At 40.3% G+C, this 17,951-nt stretch overlaps 1 protein-coding gene across 2 annotated transcripts; it reads left to right on the top strand.

The window, feature by feature from the left end:
• The first annotated feature begins 1,019 nt into the window (after nt 1-1,019).
• washc5 (WASH complex subunit 5) lies at nt 1,020-17,913 on the top strand. 2 transcript variants are annotated; one of them, XM_061718268.1, is made up of 29 exons: nt 1,020-1,054; nt 3,200-3,471; nt 3,706-3,851; nt 4,043-4,127; nt 4,334-4,434; nt 4,657-4,849; nt 4,943-5,095; nt 5,248-5,361; nt 5,761-5,932; nt 8,471-8,598; nt 8,872-9,001; nt 10,077-10,189; nt 10,632-10,798; nt 10,900-10,975; nt 11,115-11,225; nt 11,693-11,833; nt 12,282-12,362; nt 12,438-12,539; nt 12,822-13,001; nt 13,144-13,268; nt 13,373-13,535; nt 13,639-13,741; nt 14,368-14,447; nt 14,571-14,674; nt 14,875-15,004; nt 15,110-15,206; nt 17,102-17,255; nt 17,416-17,503; nt 17,731-17,913. In XM_061718268.1, the coding sequence occupies exons 2-29, from the start codon at nt 3,286-3,288 to the stop codon at nt 17,785-17,787; spliced, it is 3,480 nt and encodes a 1,159-aa protein (XP_061574252.1). In that variant the 5' UTR covers nt 1,020-1,054; nt 3,200-3,285; the 3' UTR covers nt 17,788-17,913. The 2 variants fall into 2 exon arrangements, with proteins under 2 accessions (XP_061574252.1, XP_061574251.1); XM_061718267.1 differs by lacking the exon at nt 1,020-1,054 and adding an exon at nt 1,079-1,295.
• The last annotated feature ends 38 nt before the right edge of the window (nt 17,914-17,951 follow it).

The raw sequence follows: 17,951 nt of genomic DNA, 5'->3' as shown, positions 1-17,951 counted from the left end.
CTGACTGCCGGGGGGCCAGGAGGAGACTTCCCCTGCTCTCCAGGGTGAGTGTGCCCAGTCACAACGTTAGCCTACACGGCCACAATAGCACTTCTCTATAGTGACTCTGCATGTGTGTGTGCATGCGGTGTGCGCTTTTGTTTAGGGCAGGGGTGGGGGCACAAACAAAATATTTGCACCGGGGCCTATCACCATGATGTTACGCCACTGGTTGGAGACATTGTGCTAAAGCAAACAGATTAGATTTCATATCATGAAGTAATGCATCAGAAAAAGGACTGACTCTAGAGGGCAGCTGTGTTTGATGTGACATATGCTTGCATGGCATTGTGTTGTTTATATTCTGTGCTATTGTTTGCTGAAGGATTTGTGAGATTACCCGTATATATATATATATATATATATATATATATATATATATATATATATATATATATATATATATATATATATATATATATATATATATATATATATATCATATCAAGTGGGAATTTTGAAAGGGCCTTCTTGCTGACTGGTGGGGCAAATGAGTTTACATCCTGTTCCTTATGGATTTATGTCCGAGACAGTGGGTTTCTTTTGTCTAACTTCAGTTCGGACGTGATCCCTGCAAGTCTCTGCATCCCTGTGGAGCCAATTGTCTTTCCACACACACAAACCCTCGCTGTGATGGATATCAAAGCCACTGAGACCAGTCACACGGACAAACGGAGTGGATCTCTTTCGCCACCTAGAGTATGATGAATGCACAGCCATTAACCGGGCTGGTTTGCAGAAAAGACACATTTTCAAAGGTCTCTCTTTTTAAACAAACAAAATTCAAACAGCATTTTTTTAGAGTACATTCAAGTCAACCATTAAATGCTAAGCTCTTCTGGGATGTGAAATGAAACATATTCGCTCCTGAAATGCAGTAAATGTCAGTGTGGTATGATTTAATGTGGCTGATTGGGTTCGCCGCCGGCGGGTCGGGTGTGAGAACCGAGCGTACCCAGCGGGAGTCACGTGATCGGTCATGAGGAAGTAAACAGGGAAGAGGAGTTGCAAAGAGGCAAGTTCTTTAATCTGCTGTCTTCACTTTTAAACAGAGAAGAGGGTTCAATTTTCTTAATGCTCACAAGCTATTTATCCATAAATTGTGTATTTGTTTGCACGTGATCACGTGTTGTTTATAGAGTCATCGCTGAAGGAAACCAGTGGGCTAAACGCTAACTTTAGCTCGCAGGAAGACGTAACACGTGATGCTTAAAGTTATTATAACGACGGTTCATTAGTCCTCCCATTTTGACAAGGTGAGAAAAAAAAAAGGAAGATAATTCTTTTCTGCGCTACGAATTATTGACATTATCGCCTTGCGTTGCAATTCTGAAGGAGCTCAGATTGGAGCATATATCCCTTTTTTGTAGTTCATGTTTTTTTTTTTAATTCAAGGTGATTATTAGAAAAGGTTGACATACTTTTTATTTTGAGAATAGTCATTATTTTTCTCATACTGCACATTAACCCAGCGCTCAGTTCCCCTTCAGTTTGAAATGTTGTAGCTACTGTCTCTTTAAGTGGCGTCAACCACAGACATATATACACATAGATACATGTATATATGTTTATGGTCTCAACCATATATATATATATATGTATATATGTGTGTATATATATATATATATATATATATATATATATATATATATATATATATATATATATATACATGTATACATGTATACATGTCTATGGTCTCAACCACCTGAAAGTGCTTCATTTGTAGCATGTTATACTTTTAAGTCTGAATTTCCTAGGTGCTAGTCAGCCCTTTCAAAGCTGAAAGAAATCACAACTCAGAATGACATCAAATGTTCCACGCTGTTTAAACATGAATCTTTGAAACTGTTTTATTTGTTCTGTCTGCTCTGCTGGCAGTTGTAATAATACTAATTTGTGTAAACACATTCAAACAGCATAGCAACGCGTTCACTGATTAAAGCAGCACAAAGGAGTTTTTGTAATGTTTGCTTCAGATCACCCCCTACAGGCATGAAGGATAAGAAGCTTGTACAACACTGTTTTTGATGTCCTCTTTTTCAGTCTCTTGCTCTCTCATTTTCTCCTCTGTCATTACTTTCTTGAGTCTGTCAGTCGTCTCTGCCATTATGTCAACTGTAGTTTTCGGTGTAAAAGGAATTCACCATAAGTTCAGCGGCTTTCTGTTTAAATGCTTATATTGTTATTATTTTTTCAAATCAATAAAATGTAAATAAGGTAAATCACCTTTTTCAGTATATATTTAGGTGTCATTAGTAACAGCCACCTCAAAAACCTTGAGGTAACACAACATTGTCACTTTGTTGTGGGCCACTTAAGTCTGAAACTGTCATTTGGTGAGTGGTTCAGATTTGAAGGATATTGTGACAACACAGATCCAAATTAAAATTATTACCATACTTTTGAGTACTGAAATTATTGTATTTCCCATGTGTATGTATTTGCCGTTGCTCTGCAGTGGGCAGTGATAAGCTGTAACATAGTTTTCAAAAAAGGCCCCTCCTGACTAAGTAGAGGTCGGGTGGCTGACTCCGCCCCCTAAATCTGGCTGCTGTGAACAGGGCTGTAAAGACATGGCCGGAAAGAGATTTCAACATTTGCACTGAATCCCTGCAGTATTTTGACTAAAGCATGTCACACATACAATATTTCAGGAAACTGTCAACTCTTGAAAAAAAATAAAAGCCACAGTAAATATCTCCTATGAACTCTGTGCCTGTTGATGCTTAACCTAAACTATAAAACTAAAGTTCTTTACCAAACCAGTCAACAAGCATCAATCACCTAAATAAGTTGGATGCTGAATTCAAAGAAGCGGAGAAAAACCTGGCAGCTCAGGAATTGTTTTAGGTTTTTTTCTGAGGAAGAGAGTGACTCCTTTTAGTGTTGACTTTTGATTTAGTAAATTTCCAGATCTGTTGAATCTGCTAAAGAGTTAAAAAAAAAGTTATTTATTATACTGAAAGAAAGTCATTATACGGTGTTCCACAGGAGAAGGCCCCGTTGGGTGTCAGAACCAGTATAGAGGGGTGGACGGCTGTCGGCACTGTGAATAATAAAAAAAAAAAAGTATAAATTTAATCCAGTTAACAAGTTTTGTGTTAATTTCAAACATCCTATTTCCTTTCTTTTCTTTCTCTCTCTTTTTCACTTCTAGGAATAGTGGGGGGTGTCATCTACAGAAACGGAATAAAACAACAGTCGTGAGGTTGCTTGTCTCCCCCTCGTTCCCCTCCGGCCACCATGGTGGACTTCCTGGCGGAGAACAACCTGTGTGGCCAGGCCGTCCTCAGGATCGTCTCCAGAGGGAATGCCATCATTGCAGAGCTTCTGCGTCTCTCTGACTTCATCCCTGCAGTTTTTAGGCTCAAGGACAAAAGTGATCAGCAGAAATATGGAGACATCATCTGCGACTTCAGTTACTTCAAGGTATAAATGAAGTAACCCTTGATTAAGCCTCGTAAGGTTGCTTTGAGTCTTCTGTTTCCTTGACAACAGTATTTGGTCTGTTTATGTAGTTGGAAGAATTCTAGTGTTATAATTAGCAATTTTCTTCAAGATAAAAATGTGCAAAGGTTTTGCTTTGTGTAAGACTTGGATTTTCTACTTTTTTGCACATGTCTATTGCCTGATCATTGATTTACTATGTTGGTTCCTGTCTAGGGTGCTGAGTATTATGAGGGGAAGCTGGAGGCTAAACCAGAACTTCAGGATTTGGATGAAGAGTTCAGAGAGAACAACATTGAGATTCTGTCAAGGTTCTATCTGGCATTTGAAAGCGTCCACAAATATATAGTGGATCTTAACAGGTATGACAGGACAGGGTTTCACTTGGTTTAATTTACATAAAGCTGAGTCAGACCTCAGAAATACACCAACGTGTCAAGCTAGATTTATTTACCATAAACATAGTTAAACCCAAGGCAGAATATTTCCATCTATGCTCTCACAAAACAAAGCAAGGATGTAGGTGGTGATATATTATTATGTCTCTTTCCAGATATTTGGACGACCTCTATGAGGGTGTTTATATTCAGCAGACCCTGGAGACTGTCCTTCTAAATGAGGATGGGAAACAACTCTTGGTAAGTAACAGAAATGCAAAGTAGTTTTTATCTAACAGCATTGGGTGCAAGCTGATAGGTTTTAAATATTTGTTTCAGATGAGTTAATACCTGAATTAGACACCTGTGACACCGCAAATAAATGTGTTGCTTGCCTTTGAGTTTAAACTTCACAACTACTATAAGATAGAACATAAAAGCTGATTTGTTGTGTTTTTTCCACCCAGTGTGAGGCTCTCTACCTGTATGGAGTCATGTTGTTGGTTATTGACCAGAAAATCGAAGGAGAGGTCAGAGAGAGGATGCTCGTTTCATATTATAGATACAGGTGAGCATGCGCATGGGCTCCATGTAGAAATGACATTTCATATTCTCAATACTCTCAGGTGACTTGTTAGCGTTGAAGTCATGCACAGCAGAAGTCTCAAAATCATCAGACAAATCCTTAACTAAAGTGTAGTTGGAAACAACAAGCCAATTTGATGTAGCTTTTTTCTCTTAACATTTTTCTTCTGTTGTAATCTTTTGATGTGTTTTTTGGGTTCTTTAGCGCTGCTCGTTCATCAGCTGACTCCAACCTGGATGACATCTGCAAGCTGCTGCGCAGCACCGGCTTCTCCAGCCAGCCTGGAGCTAAACGACCCCCCAACTACCCAGAGAGCTACTTCCAGAGGGTTCCCATCAGTGCCACTTTCATCAGCATGGTCATTGGGAGGCTGCGCTCTGACGACATCTACAACCAAGTAATAAACCCAGTAATTTTTTTTTACAAACCTGTAATTAGTGCAGATTTGATGCTTTGCAGGGCTGACTGTATCTTTCTTCTTGTCATTCAGGTTTCTGCCTATCCTCTGCCTGAGCACCGAAGCACAGCACTGGCTAACCAGGCAGCCATGCTCTACGTGTGCCTCTTCTTCAGCCCCTCCATCCTGCACACCCAACAGGCCAAGATGAGGGAGATAGTAGACAAATACTTCCCTGATAACTGGGTAAAATATTCTCTGATCATGACAAAAGTGTTCATTTTTATGTTTAGGCTGTCCTTCTGCTACATGACATCTAGATTAAAACCATTTTAGGACATGGTGTTTCTCGTCTTATGTATATATTTTAATGGAGTCTTCATGCCATGTGTCTGCAGGTTATCAGCATCTATATGGGGATCACAGTGAACCTGGTAGAGGCCTGGGAGCCATACAAAGCTGCCAAAATCGCTCTGAACTACACACTGGACTCTGCTAACATCAAAGAGCAGGTATTAAAAATGTATTAGCCCCAATGTCACAGCCCTCCAATTCTTCGATTTGCACTCCCTCAGTGTGTTGTTAATGTATGGAAATGTTAATGTATGCAGGGACAAGTGAATAGTCATCAGATTTGACTACACAGAATATAAATTGAAGGCACAAGGGTATTCATCAAAACTGTGACCTCAGATAGACTTTTCTTCCAACTTTTGTTGATAAGTTGATTAAAATATGGCTGAGTGTTCATAAAGTAAGTATGGATCCTGACAAAGATGTAAAGTGCCAAATTCACTTTCAGCTGTCGTCATTGCTTTTCTTCCCGATGGCAACTGCAGGGAATTAACTAACGACTAGTTTGTAGATGAAGATGAATCTTCTGGTGTTTTTATCTTTGTCACTTTTTCTAGGCCACTCGCTACGCTTCTAGTCTGGAGAGCCTGAGGCCTAAGGTGCAGCAGCTGCTCAAAGAGGGTTTCCTCAGGGAGGAGTTCATCCTGGACCACATTCCCAAACTGCTCAACTGTCTGAGGGACTGCAATGTGGCCATTCGCTGGCTGATGCTGCACACGGCAGAGTCGGGTAAGAACACCGAGCAGATAATGTAGTTTGGAGAAGAGGAAGGACCTCCTCGGGATGCTTTCAGTGGACTTCCAAAGAAGTAGTTTTCATATTTTTGGATGCTTACCAGCTTTTAAAGGAGCATGAGGCAGGATTGAGGCAGGATTTATGAAAAAAATTCCTATACGTTTTAAGTTTTCTAGTAATAATGTCAGATGAAGCGTTCCAAACCAAAAATAATGAGCCCTCTAGTGTATCTCTCCTTTGCCTTGAACAGGCTGTGTGCTGCAAAATGCGCTGCAATTCTGGACCCGAGTTCTCCCGTGCCGGCTTCACTGTTGGCTGCAGTACCCCCAACGGCCGTCGTGGCGAAGGGTGGCGCTAATGAGTCTCATTTCTTAAAAGGAGCCTCATGCTCCTTTAAAATTGGGAAAATGGTACTTCAGTTAAAAAAATACATGACATATTTAACTGTCATTATTTATGGAGCAAAACTATAGCCTCTTTTACATTGCTGGATACCTGTGTTTAAACAGGTCAGGTGTCAGGGTGGCCCTGTCAGTAACCCCGTCTCTTAGGGTTAGGGTTAGGCTGCTGTGTTACGCAGTACCACTCAGTAATACCACCTGACTCCTCTTCCCTCCCCAAAGTTTAGCCTCAGGCACCGGGGAGGTCACATCCCCCTTGCTTTTACACGGCCCAGGACAAGTTCTTTGTCCATGTTAAGTAATGGGGTCTAATCTTAAAATGCTTTATGACAAAATTTGGGAACAGCTTTTAAAAAACAAAGTGCACCTTTCCTGCTTCCATAGGAATTATGCAGGTATGCAGCAGCCCGAGGCTGCCAATCAAATACACTTGATTAATTTTCAGCCACACACACAAAAATATATTTTTTTCATAAAATGCCACCGTTGAGCACACCAACAAATCTACAACAGGATAGCTGAGAAATACCCACAAGCCTGAATGAACGGAAACATTTTATAAAGAGCAGAGATACAAAATCTCTCCAGAACAATGAGAGGATCAGCCAGTCAGTCACAATCAGGTATTCAGTATTTATGTAGTTCTTTTCATATAACACAAAGTGCTTGACAGCATTGAAACAAAAGCAAATGAAATAGATTGAAAAGGTTCTGCTTCCACCACTGAACCACATCAAAATTAACACAATGACCCACGTACAGTAGAACTAGAGGAAATGCCATCCTTAGTCCAAGACGAAACATTGGAAGATCGAGAATTAAAACACAAACACACAAGTAAGCTATTAAATACATAGTTATTTTCCATGAAGTAGCTTATCAATCAGTCAATCAATTGAAAAATCATGACAAAATAAAACTATAAAACTTGGTTAGATAATAAACTAAAACCCCCCAAAAAGCTAATTTAAAGGCTCAGTTAAGAAGATGGGTCTTTTTAAAAGCTCCCACACTCTCAGCTGCCCTCAGGTCTTCTGCTTGATCACTCCACTAAAGTGCGCTGTAGCAATATAAAAGGACCTCACCATGTTTTTGCTCTTACTCTGGGGATAATTAAAAATCTGCCACCAGAAGACCTGAGGGTCAGAAGAGGTTCATAAAATTCTTGTAACTCGTATAAAGAGGACAAAGACCATTAAGAGTTTTATAATCTTGTAAAGGGATCTTAATCAATCCTGAAGGGACCGGGTTGCCAGTGCAGATACTTTAAATTTTTAAATCGTTTTAGTCAGCATATGTGCTGGTGAGTTTTGACGCAACTGTAATTGGCAAATAGTTTTCTTAGTGATACCAGAGAAAAGCATTAGAATATTCCAGTCTGCGTGTAATACAAGGATCGATCAGGGTCTCGTTGTTGGCTGGAGAGAGAAACTGTGTTACTTTGGAAATGTTTAAATGTGATAAAGTACATTTTTACGGACAGTTTTTTTTTTTGTACTTAATTTCATGGACTCAACTTACAAATATATTTAGAGTTTTCCCCTCTAATCTTCAAAACCAGTTCTCAAGTTCTCATTTTACCATCTATAGTTTAATACCTAAAATAAGTCTTAAAGGTTTTTGATTGGTCTAATGGAATCAGGAGACACAGACACAGCAATATAAATTTGTGTCATCAGCATAACCATGAAAACTGACATATCTAAAAGGAAGCATGCAAATATTAAAACATGTAAAACAAAAGATTGGACCTAAAACTGAACCCTGAGGTACACCACTTTTAATTTTATGCTTTTAAGATGTACATTGATCCATACTGACAATTGTCAGTAACATGCAATTCAACGCCTTTAAGAACTGTCAGAGACGCCGACTAAGCCCTATTGTCATATACAAAACAATTACTTCAAGTAATGGCTGCTGAAGGTGCTTCTATAAGCTACCACATCATTGTGTCCTTATCTTATCCACATACTGCCTCTTCATGATGGTTTTTCTTTTGTTTTTTTTTGGTTTATTATATAATAACACATTTCTATAGGTTGAGTGTTGCTGTTCATCTGGGCGGTTTCAGACTTATTAAGTACCAAATCATATCTCATATTCACTAAAGCATGTTTTGTCTCATAAGCCTATGACCCAAACAACAAGCGACTGCGTCAGATAAAAGACCAAGTGCTCAACGACTCCAAGTACAACCCCAGGACCATGTTCCAGCTGCTGCTCGACACTGCTCAGTTTGAGTCCACGCTGAAAGAGGTGACAGTTTCCCCTTACACATCTCTAATGACAGGCAGAAGACTTGTAAACAGCTGTCTTCCTAAATGCACGTTTGTGTAAAATGCACCTTTTTAGTGCGAAGAGGAAAGCTTTATTGTTTCCAAAATACGCTATTTTAGATGTCTCCACCACATAGATAACATATGCCAAGCCAGTTTATCAGGAGAGGACACATATTTAATGTATTGATTAAACATCTCCACTGACAAATCCTTCCTCATCAGCTAAGCATCTGTGTTGTCCCTCCTCCAGATGTTCAAACAGATGCTGACAGAGAAGCAGATCAAATGGGAAAGCTACAAGACGGAGGGATCCGAGAGAATGACTGAGCTGGCCGAAGTCTTCTCTGGCGTCAAGCCTCTCACCAGGGTGGAGAAAAATGGTGAGCTACGCTCGTCTCCTGGATAAATCGAAGGGTTACAGATGTAGCAAAGATGTGGTTGTGATTACAGGAGCTTCAGGGATGTGTAGTTAGATACTTAAAATGTAATGAATTATTTCACTGCTGGAACATAAATACTTGACGTTTTTTGAGAGCAGACAGAAAATAAAATGTCTTAAAGGTATTGTGACATCATTTTTAACATGCTTTTAACACTATTAAAAGTCTTGGCCAACATCCCTCAAATGTGTCTAAAAGAGTGACAAGAAAAACTTCACTCTAGTACTCCATTCCTGGCTTTTTATGACGGTGTTATTTTGCGCCGTGAAAAACGCGTCCTTTTCCCCCTTTCCTGTCAATCATTGCGCCACTCCTCCTCCAAACAGCGGCGTCGGAGAGTTAAGCCGGGAGCGACAGGCGAAGCATGCACGGAAAAGCAGCAGGGCGAGCAGTCCACCGCAAACAATCACAAAAATAAAGGCATGCAAGCAGCAGTGTCCCCTTTTCTTAAGTCCAGTCAGTGGCCGCGGGTCTTCTTAGCAGTTTTCCTCCGGTGACGAGAACAAAAGAGGCTCTAAACAGCTCAGTGTTAAGCCTCATTTATGGTTCCGCGTTAAATCGACGCAGAGCCTACGCCGTAGGGTTCAGCGTACGGTGCGCGTCGCCGCGTAACCCTACGCCGTAGGCTCTGCGTCGGTGTAACGCGGAACCATAAATCAGCCTTTACGGTGCGCTGGAGAGGAGAGGAGACAGGGAGCTGGGTGGAGGGGGCGGTGATTTAGCGGCCCTTTACGTAACGATCCGCCACCAAACCACATACGCCGTTTTTGCATAGTTATGCGGAAAATCCCAGAAAGCACACAATACACTGAATGTTAAAAGTTCGTTGTTTTTTGGGTGTAATTGATGTCAAGACACCCAACAAAACACAAAAAATCAAGAAAAATTTGTTTTTCATGTCACAATACCTTTAAAGCTACAAATATAGATGGAAATGGCTGGAATTAAACATGTTTTTTTGTGTTTCTTTTTTTCTTTTTGTTATCTGTGTGCATCTCTGCACACCTCCTTGCAGAGAACCTGCAGGCGTGGTTCAGGGAAATCTCCAAACAGATCGAGTCTTTGAACTATGAAGACTCCACAGCTGCTGGGAGGAAGACTGTTCAGCTGATACAGGCTCTTGTCGAGGTGAGCGGGATAATTATGTTTCACAATGACTGAGATCAGGTGGAGATAATGGTCTTAACGCCCTTTAGGATTACCCAGAGATAGTTTATTAGCATTTGTATTGTGCGGAGATAAGCTCATCTTAGAGCAATACTTCAGTCCGGGAGTGAAAGTCAGTTTAACTGCCTCTATAGTAAAAACACATCCAGAGAAATACATGATTGCAAATTGCGTTACTTACCTGAATTCCACCGCCCTCATTTTCTGCTGGATATTACACAATAATATGTTGTAGAATTAATAATGAAATAAATACATTTTTTTTGCAAAAAGTGCAATATTTATGAAATGTAATCAGTAAATGATACATTAATAAAAAATTACTTGGGTGCAGATATGTGATAACATTCAAGTGCTGTGTGTTTTCTATAGGTGTGTTAAATATTTTCCTCTTGGTCTTCAGGTCCAGGAATTTCACCAGCTGGAGTCGAACCTGCAGGTCTGTCAGTTTTTGGCGGACACCAGAAAGTTCCTGCACCAAATGATCCGCACCATCAACATCAAAGAAGAAGTCCTCATCACCATGCAGATAGTTGGAGACCTGTCCTACGCGTGGCAGATAATTGACAGGTGCTAAGTTGCTGATGAAAATATTTTTTGCAAGATTGGAGCGATGCAGTTCTTTTGACTTTGACTGAAGTAATTTCTTTTGCTTGTGTTTTATTCTGCAGCTTTACATCCATTATGCAAGAGAGCATCAGAGTCAACCCGTCCATGGTCACAAAGCTGAGAGCCACATTTCTGAAGGTGACTTCTAATTGCTTCCAACTCCTTTTCACACATTCAGTCGCTTGATAATTAGATGTATGAATTATTAACATGTAATTTTTCTTTCAGTATGTGGATATTAAAAATGCTTATTTAATGAGTGTGTTTGTTTGAGCAGCTGGCATCTGCTTTGGATCTCCCGTTACTGCGTATCAACCAGGCCAACAGTGCCGACCTGCTGAGTGTGTCACAGTTCTACTCTGGAGAGTTGGTGGCTTATGTCAGAAAGGTACTTCGTAATTAAGTCTTGTTAGCTTCGGGTTGGAAAAAGTTTTTTCACAAAGGACAGATATTTTCTGTGGCTCTCACAGTCGAACGTGCTTATATAACTGTTTCAAATGAGCTCCACATGTTGGAACTTATGTAGGATTCATGCAGCAACAGCTGGAGCAATGATTATTGTTCCTAGAACCATCTGTTTGGCAAATTCACCCATAGAGAAACACTTAATTGTTTAGTCCTCAAAGATGGTTTTACCTTCTGGTGCCATCAGCCACATCCTGTGTTTCTACACGCTAGACATGTTCCTTCCAGCTCTTCTCAAGATTTCTCTTCCAAAGCATCCAAATGCCATCTGTTTTTTTTTTTTTTTTTTTTTCATGATTGATCTGAAGTTTTTCTTTTTACTTCAAAACATACATACATGAACAGTTTTTCTCTCTGTGTGTATTTACCTTTTTTGCTCCTATACTGTAGGTTCTTCAAATTATCCCGGAGAGCATGTTCACGTCTCTGGCCAAAATCATCAAACTTCAGATCCACGACATAATTGAGGTGCCCACACGGCTGGATAAAGACAAGCTGAAGGACTACTCCCAGCTGGGGGCTCGCTATGAGGTAAAACAGCTGCTTGTTGCATGTTTGCAGAATCTCATTTGAAGTGAAGGGAAAAAAAAAAAAAGTAATACGATCTTGTATAAAATGAAGAACGTAGATAAGAGGCCTCATGATGCTGTTTTTTGATGTTGACTCATCTGCTGGATGGGAGTCAGGGGCAATTTCAATGCCACCCGCAGCTTTTGATGTGAAATTCAAATTAGGAAACAGATGGTGCCAGCAGGCTTACTTGAATCGCTCTGATTAGAGTGTGAACCACTTGAGTCATATTTTCATTATGTAAGGCATATTTTGCAATAGCCTGAAATTAGATATGATTATTTTTCTTTAAATATTTTAAACTTGGAAACAAAATAGCATGCTAAATGTAAAATATGATTGTGCATTATTGTAGAATCTTCCTGTGTTAACTCATATTGGATGGATTTCCTCCTTCATGTGACTGCAGGTGGCAAAACTCACCCATGACATCTCCATCTTTACTGAGGGGATCTTGATGATGAAGACTACTCTAGTTGGGATCATTAAGGTAATTGTTATATATTGTAACTGTTAAAAGTGTCGGGTATTATGTTTACCTAACTGAGGTGTTGTGATGTTTTAGGTGGATCCTAAGCAGCTTCTGGAGGATGGCATCAGAAAGGAGTTGGTAAAGAGAGTTGCTTATGCTTTGCACAAAGGCTTAATCTTCAACCCCAAGGCTAAGGTTAGCCACCAATTGCAGCATCTTTTTATTTTTTTACAAGATTACAACTTTTTTGATCTTGATTTCATGTTTATGGAATATTCACTGTGCATACAATTTCAAATCTGATTACAGTTAATAGATAGAACTTGCATCATATTCTTACTGCTACTCTATTTTGCAATAGTGTGATGCTCTGTCAATTTACAATGTGAGAATAAAAAAATAAGAGCCCTGGAAAAAGAAAAAAAAAAAAAAAAAATCTGAAGCTAAACTAAAGCGTATAACGTTTAACTTTCTCAGCCCAGTGAACTGATGCCCAAGTTGAAGGACATGGCAGCCACCATGGACGGTTTCTACAGGTCGTTCGAGTACATCCAGGACTATGTCAGCATTTATGGCCTTAAAATCTGGCAGGAGGAAGTGTCTCGCATCATCAACTACAATGTAGAGCAAGAGTGCAATAGTTTCCTCAGGACAAAGGTCAGGCCTTCATAATTAAAAAGGTTTTTTGGTTTCTGAGATCATCTTTGAAATGTTGCGCTGACTGCAGACTTTCAATAGGATGCGTCCTTTCAGTTCAGCTGTTTGTCACTAATTACAGCTGTTTCTATCTTTTATTCAGATCCAGGACTGGCAGAGTGTTCACCAGTCCACTCACATCCCAATTCCTAAGTTTCCCTCTGTGGATGAGTCTGCCACTTTCATTGGTCGTCTCTGCAGAGAAATCCTAAGAATCACTGATCCAAAGTACGTTGCAAAGTTAAATCACAATGGAAGAGTTACTGAAATCCCACAAACAGATACCAGATCTTGCATTGATCACCAGGCAGATTAACAGATTTTCTCTCCAGGGTAACGTGCTATATTGACCAGATGAACACGTGGTATGACCTGAGGACCCACCAGGAGGTGACCAACAACAGGCTGTTCGCTGAGATCCAGAACACCCTGGGTACGTTTGGTCTTAACGGACTGGACCGGCTGCTCTGCTTCATGATTGTTCGGGAACTTCAGGTAATTACACCAGAGGTTGTAAAGTCATTCCTTAAACCTTTGTTGTGAGCGATTTTACATTGTGTGGTTTCTGGAACATATTTTCCAACCTGTTTGTTATCAGAACTTCCTGACCATGCTCCAGAAGACCATCCTGAAGGACAAAACCTTGATGGAGGTCTTCAAAAATATGTTGGCTACTGTCAACCCAATGCAAGGCATTGTGGGTAAGTATCCACTTATAGCTTATAGTAATCTATACCAGTGGTTCCCAACCTTTTTTCCTTGTTTCCCCCCCTACTTGTGTCTAAGACCAGCCAAGCCCCCTGACCTGTACGTACTAGCACCAAAATAGTCTTTAATTGAAAAAATGAACATTAGTTATGTTTTTTTGATACATTTCTCTTTGGTTTGCTCTGTATACATATGACTTTGGACATAAAAGGACATAAAAATATTTATGAAAAATGTCTCTTTTAATATGAGACCAACATTTTTTAACATTTTTCCTTTAACAACCTGTTGGAGTAGATACAATTTTGAGTAATGATATAATAATAAGGAATGAAATAATTTCCTGTGTTTGTCACCAGTGTCTAAAAAACAAAAAATATTCAAGACATTCATAAATTATTCTTAACAATGTCTTATGAATGACTCATTCTGCAAATAGAATTTTTACAACTGCATAATTTTAAAGCAGACAAAGTTTTGCGCCCCCCCCCAGAGATCTCTGGCGCCCCCCCAGGGGGGGCCCGGACCTCAGGTTGGGAGACACTGCTCTATACCACATCAGTTTTTTTTTTTTTTAACTTTTTTCCCTATTTTTATTGCGTTTTTTTTTTCTCTATAGCCAATGCCAGTAAAGTCTACGCAAATGCTGTGGCCAAGTCCCAGAAGGTGTGGGGTTCATACCTGGAAGCCATCATGAAGGTAGTGGTCCTTGTCCAGAAAATGAGTACCGGTAGTCCCACGTAACCATGTGTCATTGTTAGAAGGTTCCTGTCAGACACATTGTCATTAAAATACAGTTCAAGGCCGTTGTTTTTGTTGTAGGTTGGTCAGATGCAAATTCTCAGACAGCAGATTGCGAACGAGCTAAACTTCTCCTGCAAGTTTGACTCCAAACATCTGGCTGCTGCCCTGGAAAACCTCAACAAGTAAGCCTTTTCCCAATATGAAACAAAATGATCCTGCATCTTGAAAAGAAGCCTGATTTATATTCCAACAAGATATTTGTTTTCTCTCATTAATTTGTAAGTAAGATTCAGTCATCAATATAATATTACCAGTTTATTTGTGTTTATAAATGTTTCCCATTTGTCTTACCCTTAAACGTGCTTTATTATGGCCGTGCCAGGTCTCTGCTGGCAGACATTGAAGCCCACTACCAGGACCCGTCTCTCCCGTACCCTAAAGAGGACAACACACTACTGTACGAGATCACTGCCTACCTGGAGGCTGCTGGTATTCACAACCCGCTCAACAAGGTTTGCAAGTTAGACACGTTGCTTACCGTGTAATGCTTTTACATTGTTCAAATGTCACATTTCACTAGTACTCTAATACTTTCCTTCTGTTTATGCCTTATACAGATCTACATAACTACAAAGCGTCTCCCTTACTTTCCTATCATCAACTTCCTGTTTATCATTGCTCAGCTGCCTAAATTACAGTACACCAGAAACCAAGGTACGGTTGTTTTTTTTCTTTCTTTTTTCATCAACCGGGTTCGTAATATCTCATTAGTTTGAACATCTGCAAGTGTAGTAGGTCAAAAAATGTACCTTTAATTTATTTAACTACTTAATTCATCACACCAGCTGCTCTATCTACGAATGCAGAATTCACTCAATTACCACGCTCTGCTGGACGAGGAGGTGGTACAGGCATTCAAATGTGCAAAAAGTGGAATTTCACATCCATCTGTCCCATTGCTTACTGCTCATCGCTTGAATATCACACAGTAAAGATCTCTAAGCCCTTCACTGCCTACATTCTGGTCATATACCGCCCTCCAGGAGGCAACATAGATGAGTTCATCTCTGAAATGGACAGGATTCTCTCCTCGTGATGGCTCTCCACTAATTGTACTGGACGACATGAACATTCACATTGGCAAAACAAAGGCAAATGATTTCCTGGCCCTCATCCACTCTTTCAATCTTACACTGGTCCAGACTCCTCCAACACACAAAGCTGGTAACACTCTTGACCCGGCGCTGGCAGCTGACGTGTGTGCACACCACTGCACCTCTCAGACCACGTCCTGGTTACAGTTTCCTTCTCCCTTCCTCATGTCACTCACCCAACTCCAAAGATGGTTTCCTATCACAGAAACGTACGATCTCTCAGCCCTACACAGCTGTCTGATGAGGTCTGCTCTACTCTCCCTTATCACTCAGTGCGGAGAAGTGTATCTGTTAATGAGGCTACAGAAACACTCTGCTCCTCGCTCGCCTCCTCTCTGGATAAACGCTGTCCTCTGGTGTCCAAACCAGCTGGACAGAAACCTCCCAGTCCACGGCTCACAGAGGTTCTGGGGGGTCACAGAGGTTCTGGGGGGTCACAGAGCTGGACTTAGGGCAGCAGAGAGAAAGTGGAGCAAAGCCAGAGAGCACACTGACTTGTCTGAGTACTGACAAAAACTTTCATTTTTCACATCCTACTTTTAAGAGCAAGCTAAAGACTCAGCTCTTTAAGAAGCATTTCTGCATTGAGTTAAATTATTTAGTCTCTGCTCATCAGAATGAGTTAAGAGATTTGTACAGCTCTTTGCATGACTCAGCACTGAGAAAGCTGCATGCAATTATGCCAAAATGATGATTATAATGGTGAATTTAAGACCTACTTTTGCTGAATAAAGGAGCGGAGTGGGCTAGTGTTTGGGACTTCAGGCTCCGAAGGTCGTGGGTTCGAACCCTGGCACTGGCGTCACTTTGTGCATCCTTGGGAAAGATGCTTTACTCTCAGCTTTCCTCACTTCACCCAGTATGTATGAATGGTACCTAGCTCTGCTAGGGGAAGTATCCAGCGATAGACTAGCATCCTATCCTGGGGGTGGTTACCACCTGTTCGTTTGCGCTACAGAAACTGGAGATAAACACCTGCTCTATGGACCACAAGGCTGGAAAAGGACAAAGTTTGCTGAATAAAGGGACTGTTGTCTAGAGTCGGAAAGGAACAAAAAAAAAAATATATAAATACATTAAAAAAATCCTCTAGCATGGCAGCGCCTGTGTCCAACTGGACTGACACCAGTCTGACCAGCACTGATCCCGCTTTACCCTCCTATGTATGTGAGTAGTAGTAGTTGGAAGCTCATCCATCCAACCTCTCACGGATATCACACTCTCCATGATGATAGAGGACAAAAAAATTATCAGAACATCTTCCTTATTGTTCTCCTTTTATTTTTTGCCTGTTCTACATCCTTCATTTCTTCTCTTCAATTCATCTGCATTTGATGTTTTTTTTATAATCATTAGCTGGTCTTTGGAAATATCAATGTGCTGCTTCCAGAAATAAACAATTCTCCGTAAATATGCTAAACTTACTAGCTTAAGGATTTACGTGCTTTCTTATAGGAATGACCTGCAAGAAAGCTGCAGACCCGATTGACTGGCCTCCGCTGGTGCTCGGCTTGCTCACCCTGCTCAAGCAGTTCCACTCCAGATATACGCAGCAGTTCTTAGGTCTCATCGGCCAGTTCATCCGCTCTGTCATGGAGCAATGCACAAGGTAACGGAACAAACTACATTTCTTTGGAATAATGTATAAAGTTACACGAGAGCCTGATGAGTTTGTATACATGAGTTTTATGTACTTTCACTTCTTGATTGAACGTATTACTTACAGCCCCATCGAGCCTTTTTTGAGTTTTTATTTGATTCCATTCTAGCCAAAAGATTCCAGACATGCCCTCTGATGTGGTGGGAGCTTTGATGTTTCTTGAAGACTATGTGAAATACACCACACTATCACGCAAGGTAAGACAAAACATTTTGACAAGATGGTAAATGACAACAGCTGAAAATTTCCGCCATGACTTGAAGCTGCATCTTAGTTTTTAGTAATTGTTTTATCATACTATCAAGTCTAAAACCTTCTGGCTCTGAATAATTATGAATTAAACTGTTTTGTGATCTAAAAGAGACACAACTGTACTTTGATGGGATTTTAATGTGTATGTCTTAATTTTTTCTGTATTCTTTAGGTGGTTGAAGCTCACGTGCCCAGTTTCATTTTTGATGAGTTCAGAACAATACTGTGAAGACCTGGATGAAGCAGTACAGCAGAAAGTGGTTTATTTGTTATCCAAAAGCTATCATCCGCTGCAGACATTTGGTCATATTTGTAGTACTGAGGAAATCACAGGTGTTACTGATCACATTAACTAGTGCCACTGGCTTTCAGTCGTCTTAAATTTCATTATTT

Source organism: Cololabis saira, chromosome 3, assembly GCF_033807715.1.
Source record: "Cololabis saira isolate AMF1-May2022 chromosome 3, fColSai1.1, whole genome shotgun sequence".
NCBI classification, from domain to species: Eukaryota; Metazoa; Chordata; class Actinopteri; order Beloniformes; family Belonidae; genus Cololabis; species Cololabis saira.
Note: the sequence above shows the minus strand (reverse complement) of the source record. Positions and strands in the feature narration are given on the sequence as shown.

What these genes read in the sequence shown, in the direction of transcription:
- washc5 (XM_061718268.1), top strand. Translation starts at nt 3,286, where the DNA reads ATGGTGGACTTCCTGGCGGAGAACAACCTGTGTGGCCAGGCCGTCCTC. An exon ending in ATAGTTTCCTCAGGACAAAG is followed by an intron (nt 13,002 to 13,143) that starts GTCAGGCCTTCA and finishes TCTTTTATTCAG; the next exon opens with ATCCAGGACTGGCAGAGTGT. An exon ending in ACAGTACACCAGAAACCAAG is followed by an intron (nt 15,207 to 17,101) that starts GTACGGTTGTTT and finishes GCTTTCTTATAG; the next exon opens with GAATGACCTGCAAGAAAGCT.